Here is a 9,069-nt window from a genome sequence, read left to right as displayed (position 1 = left end):
ACTTAAATGAAACCTAAATTTTCTTTTCTTAATTTTAATTTACTCAGTTTTGTCTTTCAATTTAATAAATCAAATTACACGAAATCACGTTAAATTTTTAACAGAAGGCGCTGTACGCGCAAGGCAAAAACTGAGACTTATCCTATGAACTACTAACTGATGGGTGATTTTCTTTCACTTCCTAAAACCATTCGTAAACATCATCGTCAGTCGTCATAGGACAGACAACGTGCTGCCCTGCTAGTATATACCTACCCGCTGACTTTCGTAGGCAACCTCAAAAACGGTTCTCCCCAGATGCAACCTCGCCAGCCAGGTTAACCCCGCGATAGGTTGGTAAATGGTGGGCACGGAAGTTTCGCCAAAAAAACGCAACGCACGGTCTCCAGGTGGCAACCGCATAAACAAGCCCCAATCCCGAACTGTGCTGGAGGGTGCTCCAGATATGCACATCATTCCTGTACCGTCTTTCGACCGGAACGAGTCATTTCGCCCGAGTCATCATCTGTTTTCCGGAATTAGAAGTATTACCGTTGTTGTCGTCGCCGTCATCGTTGTCATCCAATCATGATTGTTAGTTACGGTTAGTAGGCGTTGACCTGGAGAATTTAGATAAAGTTGTCTGTGCTAACCAGTGTGATTCGTTGCGAAATTGTGTGGAAAACATAAGTGTTCAATGAGTTGACAGTAACTTTGAAGTGGTTAGTGAACAAGTTAAGTAACTAGCAGAAGAGAAGGTAAACTTTGGCTTAGAGGATAACCTTTCAAAGGATAGCAGATTTCGTGAGGAAATTGGGTCATTAATCGCTATGCTTTCACCAGCAAGTTTGGATGAAATCAAGGAACGGATTAGCAAAAATCAAGAAAGTAAGTTATCGGTTGTCGGGTCCATACGTAGAAAAAGATGACAAAATACACAATGAACTCATTTACCATCTGTGATTTTGTAAATTAAAAATTGAATGAAATGTCGATTGGGAAAAGTACGTATCAAACTGTTCAATGTTTCCCGCCATCGATTTTTTTTTCGTAGAACCCATAAAGGAAAATTGCAAAACTTCCCACCCAACCGTTGGCGTTTTGCGTTGGTTGGCCCCTCAGATATTCACAGTAAAAGCAAGCAGCTTTACCAGAACGGCTGTTCTGTTTTTACTGTAAGTAAACATTTGCAATCCGAAATTGCGACAGTCTGTCTCACCGTTGTTGGTTATTGGCGCAAAAAAGGGAAAAGAGAAGAGGCCTCTTTCGAATGACAAAACTTTGGAACTTCAATCTCCTACCCTTACTTACCTCTGTATTGTCCTATGTGTCTAGTGACGGGCACAGTCAGTGCCCATTGATCTAACAATCGTCCTTCCGCGGGGAGGAATATATTGTTCGTTCCAAAACAGGGAAACAGGGAATGCAGCAACGAAATAAACTCGCAGTCGCAGGCTATTTTATCTCTGCTCCGACCAGTCAGTGTGCTATTTGGCAAACGCAGAGATCCAGACATCGATAGCGGAATCATTACTATATATTGCAAGCCTGGGCGCAACATAACGAACGAAACAAAGCAGGCCCACTTTTCGCGAGCTGTCAAGCTGCCTGTTGACGTTCCGTTGCGCTGGGAACGGTCGACAAATCGGGTTATGGGGTCATAAATATACGCGGGAACACAGGTTTCTTTTTCCCCTGGAGGACTATAACGAACGACCCATGCCGTTGCCCATGGTGAAGGTTCTATTGAGTGGAAAAAATAAATCTTAAATTACGATCGTTAATGTCTCCCCACTTCCCCCCGCCGGGGGGAAGTGGGAGAGTTTACTTTTAACCCCTGGTGACCTGGTGTGTGGGGATAATGTGAAGGAAACAAGTAGAATTCTGTTGAACCTGGTTGCGGATCGGGATCAGCAGTAATGCGACACGGGAAAGAGGTCAAGGCAGTTCTGGATATTTTCTGGAATGGGAAAAAAGGATTTGTTTAGGTACAAACCTATACATGGCAATAGGTTTGTTTATTTTTATTATTTATAAAAACCATCAATCGAGCATTATAATCGATATTTTCCGACAACTGCCCGTTGTCTGATGTTTTGCGCATTCTTACCAAAACCTTTTCCAACCTATCGATGCTTCCTCCTTTTGGTTCATAAAATTCGCAATAACCATTATTTGTTGTTACTTACACTCACTGGCGTGCCCAGGTTGAGGCACATTGGGGCACGTGCCCCAGCTTCTTTTTAAAATTCTCCATTAAAAGTCCCCATTCTTTGATTAAATTTTTCGATTTTTAGAAGATTGAACCTAAAACCATAGTTAATGTGAATCCTCATGGTCAAAGCTAACCCTTGAACTATGAATTTTAGTTCAATCTTTTAAAAATTGGCTACTTTGGTTGTGTGACCGTAGTTAGGAACTGATCGGAGTTACGTGCGTTCACGGTAATCCGTCTTTTGCTGGTCCCGGAGAAAAAAAAACGGAAAGGAGCATGAGAAAAAAGGTGACTACTAAAACTGGACAAACGGAATATAGAAAAGAGAAAACTCGACAGAGAAAAAGAAGAAAAACTGGCATGGAAAAACAATAAAAGAAAGAAAAATCGTGAGAGAATGCGAGGGAAAATGGGACGTAGAAAGAGCAAATATTGAATCAGAACAAAATGGGAGAAAAATGGGAAAACGTGGCGAAAAAGAGGAGATTGACCAGAAAAAGAGGGAGAACGAAAGAGAAATGAAAAAAAAATGAAAAATGAAAGAAAAACTACCTAAAAACGAGAGAAGCAAGAAAGCAAATCACGAGAAACTGGACATCAAAGGAGAAAAAACCGAACCAAATAGCAGAAAAACGGCTTAGAAAAGAGAAAAAAGGGAGAAAATACAGAAAAAAAGTGGAAACTGGAGAACACAAAATGAAACGGAAAAATTGAACATGACAGAAAAGAAGAAAAAATCAGAACATAATAGGAGAAATAATGGAGCAGATAAAAATGATAAAATAAGAAAGGATTTACCGGGACAAAAAAAACGTGACAGGAAAAGATGCACGACGGACACTGAAAAGGAAGAAGAACAGAAGAAAAAATACGAAAAACGGAGCAAAATGGAGAAAAACAAGAAAAAAAGGATCTAGCCTCAGTCTGAAAGCCTCTGAAATATAAAATAAAAAAAATAAAAAAGTGCGCAGGGAAAAAGAGACAGTGCAAAAACAACGGACAGAAAAAAGTAAAAACAAGAGAGCAAAAACCATAGCAAAACGAAGGAAAACGAGACCAATAAAGGGAAGACGGGATAAAAAAGAAATAAAAACGTGACGTGAAAACCGGACGAAAAACAAAAGAATTCAAGGGAAATGAAGACTGCCGAAAAAGGAAAACAGGATGAAAAGGAAATTAGGAAAACAGAAAAGGGAAGTCAAACAAGATATAATAGGAGAAAAATGGGACAAAATGGGATGTGAAAATGGCATAGAATAAGAAAAGAAGCAGCAAAATGGATCAAAGAAAAAGGTATAATGGGAAAGAATAAGACGGAAGAACGAGAGATAAAAATAGTATAAACAAAATAGCGGACAGAAAAGGAGAAAATACGAGAGCATAAAAATTAGGAAAAGAGAACAAAAGAGAGGCAAATGGAGAGAAAGAATGAAAAGAAAGACAACCGGGATAAAAAGAAAAATAGGACATGACAGAATAGAAGGAAACCTAAATAGACGAAAATATAAAAGGAGTTAACGTGACAGAAAAGAAAATCAAAACAGGAAAAGAGGAAAAATGGGCTTGAAAATAAAGAAAAACGAATGAAAAAAGACGAAAAACGGAACATAAAAGAGAAAAATCAAAAGGAAAATCAGGACTGTAAAGTGCGAAAAACGAGACTAGAAAAGAAGAGAGAGAAGAAACAGTGGGTAACGAGAAGGAAAAACAAAAGAACAAAGAAGGGAAAACGAAAACAAAGAGCGAAAACGGAACAAGAGAAATCAAAAGAAGAAGATTGACGTGAGAGAGAGAAAAGAAATTTGATATAGAAAATAAGGAAAACGGCAAAAAAAGGTTAAACAAGATATAAAAGGGGAAAGATGGGACAAAATGGAATGTTAAAATGGGACTGAAAAAGTAAACCAGCAAAACCGGAGCAAAGAAAATGGAGCGAAAGCCGGAAAAACCAGACACAACTTGAGAGACCCTAACACAGAATAAACGAGACAGAAAAAAAAACGGAACGTACAAAAGAGAAAAAACAAAACAGGCAACCTGAAATTAAACGAGAAAGAAAACCTTCCAGCTAAATTCTACTATGTATATAGTAAAACAGGCAAAGACGAAAAGATTAAAAGAGTAAAAAAAGACGAAAACTGGAAGCGAAAAACGGGGAAAGGGAAGAGAAAAGATGGAAAACGGGTGAGAAAATTGCAAAAAAACAGTGAAAAACAAGAGGAAAACCAGTACTAAAAATAGGAAAGCAAAAGAATAAAAAACGAAAAATGAAAAAATTAGGTGAAAAGGGAAAACGAGAGAAAAAGGCATAAAATATAAAAGGAGAAAGATGGGACAAACCGGGATGGGAAATTGGGATAGAAAAAGAAGAAAAGAAAAGTAGCAAAAATGACCAAAGAAAAGGGATAAACATGAGAGAAACAGAGAGACGGAAAAATGGCAGATAAAAAAAAACAGAATAGAAAAGACGGAATCAGGAAAAAACGGAAGAGAAAATATAAAAAAATAAAGAAAAACAGGATTAAAAATCAGAAAAATGGGAAAAAAGCGAAGAAAGCTGAATGAAACTTGACAGAAAAGAAAGAAAAATGGAAGGAAATCAAAAAAATGGAGAAAAATCAAGAAAACGATACGAAAAAGAAGAAAATGAGATAAAAAGGTGAAACGAGACAAAAAAAGGAGACTGATAAGGAAAAGAGGGATAACGGAAGAGATAAAAAATGAGAGCAAACAAGGTTTTTCCTTCGATAAATAAAACGAGAAAAGAAAAAAAGAAAATGACAAACTGGAGGGAAGAGAAAAAACGGAACAAAAAAACAGCAAATAGACCGGGATAGAAAACGAAGAAAAGCAGAACATAATAAGAAGGGCGGAACTGACGCAAACGTAAGATAGGAAAAGAGGAAAAACGGACCTGAAAATGAGGAGAAACGGATGGAAAAAGACAAGCAGGGAAGAGACAAACAAGCAAAAAAATCAGCACTGAAAAGTGCAAAAAACGGGACAGGAAGAGAAGAGCGAATGAAAACAGCGAGCAGTAAAAAGAAAGAACATTAGAGCATAGGAGGGAAAGGGAGACAAATCGAGGGATGTCCGTGAAAAAGCGAGGGAAAAATCGTGAAAACGGGAAGGAAAAAAGATAATATGGAGCAGAAAACAAACGAAATCAAGAGAAAAAGTGAAAAAATTAGATCGCCCCATGAATGCCGCGGGCCGCAATGACCTCTGGCTATTCCCGCGGAAAGTATTCCAATTCACCACATGCGCTAGACATTACCTATCCTGTGGACATAAGGACATAATAAGAGAAACAAGTAGTATTAGTAGTAGTAGTAGTAGTAGTAGTAGTAGTAGTAGTAGTAGTAGTAGTAGTAGTAGTAGTAGTAGTAGTAGTAGTAGTAGTAGTAGTAGTAGTAGTAGTAGTAGTAGTAGTAGTAGTAGTAGTAGTAGTAGTAGTAGTAGTAGTAGTAGTAGTAGTAGTAGTAGTAGTAGTAGTAGTAGTAGTAGTAGTAGTAGTAGTAGTAGTAGTAGTAGTAGTAGTAGTAGTAGTAGTAGTAGTAGTAGTAGTAGTAGTAGTAGTAGTAGTAGTAGTAGTAGTAGTAGTAGTAGTAGTAGTAGTAGTAGTAGTAGTAGTAGTAGTAGTAGTAGTAGTAGTAGTAGTAGTAGTAGTAGTAGTAGTAGTAGTAGTAGTAGTAGTAGTAGTAGTAGTAGTAGTAGTAGTAGTAGTAGTAGTAGTAGTAGTAGTAGTAGTAGTAGTAGTAGTAGTAGTAGTAGTAGTAGTAGTAGTAGTAGTAGTAGTAGTAGTAGTAGTAGTAGTAGTAGTAGTAGTAGTAGTAGTAGTAGTAGTAGTAGTAGTAGTAGTAGTAGTAGTAGTAGTAGTAGTAGTAGTAGTAGTAGTAGTAGTAGTAGTAGTAGTAGTAGTAGTAGTAGTAGTAGTAGTAGTAGTAGTAGTAGTAGTAGTAGTAGTAGTAGTAGTAGTAGTAGTAGTCGTAGTAGTAGTGGGCGGACCCACAAGCAGAGGCACTTGGGCGCATTCTGGGGTTATAAGAGTCGCCTTTCAGCATTAGGATCTTTCCATGTAATAATCAATTTCGCTGTACCAACTTTAACCCACGTGATGATTTGTTTGTTTTGAATTGAGAAGTGCCATATTTGCTTCAGACCTTAAGGATTCAAATTGGCAATCCAATCCATCATCCAGCCTTCCACATTTATGATATCAATCATAATGCTATCAATAATATGATATTATGATGAAATGTGGTATACATGGCAAATAGAACAATCTCACCAGCAGTCCTTCGTATGGAATAGAGTTGTGTCCTCTGAGGTTCCATAAGTGCCTCTAATAATTGATTTAATTTTTTCATTCTGGTATCCATGTGCAGTATTAAAACTTGTTTTGGCCAAAGTTTTTACTATATAGCAGGAGATGCTTCATAAGCTAAAACAAAAAAAAATAATTAAAATAACTTATTTTAGGCTTACCTATTAGCAAGGCCGTGTGGCTCTGCCGTCTGCCCAAAACCGCGGTTTTGAGATCAGGCAGCCGAGAACCACCCAGCCTCGCACCTCCTAGCTTGGCTACTCAATAGAGCATTACCAGGTATAGCCACGTGGAGGCGCTAGGTAGGGCCTTGGGATGGCTAGAGCTATATTGGATTTGCCTTCCCCATTTCATACCCAGCAGGACATAATAAGAGAAACAACGGAACAAACTAAAACAAAAAATAGAAAAGGAGCTAATAAGTCAGAAAAAAAACCGAAAAAGGAGAAAAACGGATGAAAAAAGTGGAAGAAAAACAAGAAAAACGGAACAGAAGAAAATAAAACGCGAGGAAAATTAGGACCAATTAGGAAAATGAGCAGTGAAAACCGAGACCGGAAAAGAAGGGGAAGAGGAGAGCGCTAATAGGAAAAGGAAAAACGAGCAATGGAGGGAAAACGAGACAAATCAAGGGAAGATTGAACAGATAAAGAAAAAAAACATGACAGAAAAGGAAAACGGAACAGAAAACAGGTGTGTGTGTGTGTGTGTGTGTGTGTAAATGAGGAACACCGGAGTGCAAAGGAAGAAATGACCGCAAAAAACAGAATATTCGACAGAAAGAGACAGAGCATCTGAAAAAAAACAGGAGAAGATGGAAATCGAGGAGGAACGAAGACAAAAAGAGTTGAAAAAAAGTTATTTACTCATGCTGCCAATCACTTTTTCTTTATCGCTTGTCTCAATAGTTGCAGGCGTTGTACCTATGAACCCCCGTCCACATATTTTCAATTTTCAATGTCAATTTCTAGTCCAGTTTAAGGTTCAAACACAAACCGCTGATTTCTGGGATTTCGAGCCATGCTCTATCAGAACACAATGATAAATTTTCGTGAACACATCAGTTGTTTTGAGAATAAAAACTGCTTTTGAAATTCCAGAAATCAGCAATTCGTGTTTGAACCTAAAAGTGTAATTTCTAGTCCAATTTCAATTTTGCTTTCAAATCCAATTGTACCTCACAGTTCGGACTATTCTACCTACTCAGTCTTTTTTTTTGTGAAAATCAATAATAGATTTGCCGTTCTACGTTAACTCGCTTTTCCAGGGCAAAACATTCGTCTGAAAGTTCAGATGCCCCATCTTCCATTTATGTCTGGACACGCTAGTGCTTGCACTTCAACGGGGCGTTCATTCAGTGTGCGCATTCGGCGGGTGCCCTTAACTGAAAAACTTTTATAATTAGATGGGCCATTATCGAAAATTAATGACGCACAAGTAGCGAAATTAAATGCCTCCTCCTCTGCTCTGCTCGCTCGTTCCAGAAATCCACGTGCTGCAGGCAATCAACAACGTTCTGAAGGAACGCCATGAGATTGAGTCCAACTATAAAAATTTAGCTTTAAAATTTCGTGACATGCAAGAGGAGGAAGCCTTACGGAGAGCGAAGGTTTGTTGGGGTAGCAAAAACTTTTTGGAAACACACACACACAATTACCGATCGATATCTATTTCAGTTCGACGAAGCTCGTAAAAAGCAGCTGGCGGAGCTGCAAGCCAAGGGCGAAGCCCTCTGCCGGGAGAAGGCTAAACTACAGCACCAAATCGAGCATGTAACGTGGCACCTGGAGGGATGTCGCCGGCGGCGACCCTGTCTGGCACGGTTGCCAGAAAACTGCCCCCTCAAGGGGGAAGGAGCTCCCAGCTGTTTGCCTCATTCGCCGGAGAAGTTGAAAATAATGGTGAGTATTTCTGCAGGTTTTCGGTACTGAAAAAAACATTGGTTTTGTATTTTAGGCAAATATGAAAACCACGGCGGACCACTTGGTCCGCGGAATCATGGATCTGCGGAAAAAGATCCACATCGTTCAGGATAAATTGGAAATGGAGGTTGCGGTAAGGTCTAGTTCCGATTACTTTGTGCTTAATTTTTGTTGGATTTCTTTTTCCAGCGCAAAAAGGACATGGAAAAGAAGTTGGCTGAACTGCGGAAGCAAATCTGTCAGCACAACAAGTGCATGCAGCAACAGTCCAGTCAGGTTCGGGAGCATGCTCACCATCACGCGCATCATCATCATCATCACCATCACCAGTCACACGCTGGTGGTGGTGGCGGTGGAGGAGGAGGAACAACTCTTCCGCCGATCAAGAGCTGTGTGGCGGCAAAATAGCATCGAGCCACCTCGGAAAGTGTGAAGGGACATGGACATGGTGGCGGAAGTCGGCGACATCCTCGTGGCCAAACGGGTGGCCAGTGTCCCCACGGGAACTACGTTAAACTTCCGAGGCCTTGTCCCGCCGATGGCGGTGGATCACCATAGAGAAAGCTTACCTGCTTTGACGGCCCAGGATGGTCGATTTTGTTGCGAATATTGTTGAAATGCTGGGC

General features: G+C 39.5%; 1 protein-coding gene across 1 annotated transcript; it reads left to right on the top strand.

Annotated features, from left to right (window-relative positions):
- The first annotated feature begins 809 nt into the window (after nucleotides 1-809).
- LOC128732875 (ERC protein 2-like) lies at nucleotides 810-8,851 on the top strand. Its single transcript, XM_053826299.1, has 5 exons — nucleotides 810-867; nucleotides 8,006-8,135; nucleotides 8,194-8,422; nucleotides 8,478-8,576; nucleotides 8,633-8,851. Exons 1-5 carry the CDS (start codon nucleotides 810-812, stop codon nucleotides 8,849-8,851), a joined length of 735 nt encoding a protein of 244 aa, XP_053682274.1.
- The last annotated feature ends 218 nt before the right edge of the window (nucleotides 8,852-9,069 follow it).

This window comes from Sabethes cyaneus, chromosome 1 (assembly GCF_943734655.1).
Source record: "Sabethes cyaneus chromosome 1, idSabCyanKW18_F2, whole genome shotgun sequence".
Taxonomy (NCBI): domain Eukaryota; kingdom Metazoa; phylum Arthropoda; class Insecta; order Diptera; family Culicidae; genus Sabethes; species Sabethes cyaneus.
This window is presented reverse-complemented; position numbering and strand designations above follow the sequence as displayed.

Bases quoted from the DNA above. Each gene is read 5' to 3' on its own strand.
- LOC128732875 (XM_053826299.1), top strand. From the start codon at position 810: ATGCTTTCACCAGCAAGTTTGGATGAAATCAAGGAACGGATTAGCAAA. The intron at 868-8,005 runs GTAAGTTATCGG...CGCTCGTTCCAG, and splicing joins GATTAGCAAAAATCAAGAAA to AAATCCACGTGCTGCAGGCA. The intron at 8,577-8,632 runs GTAAGGTCTAGT...TTCTTTTTCCAG, and splicing joins AATTGGAAATGGAGGTTGCG to CGCAAAAAGGACATGGAAAA.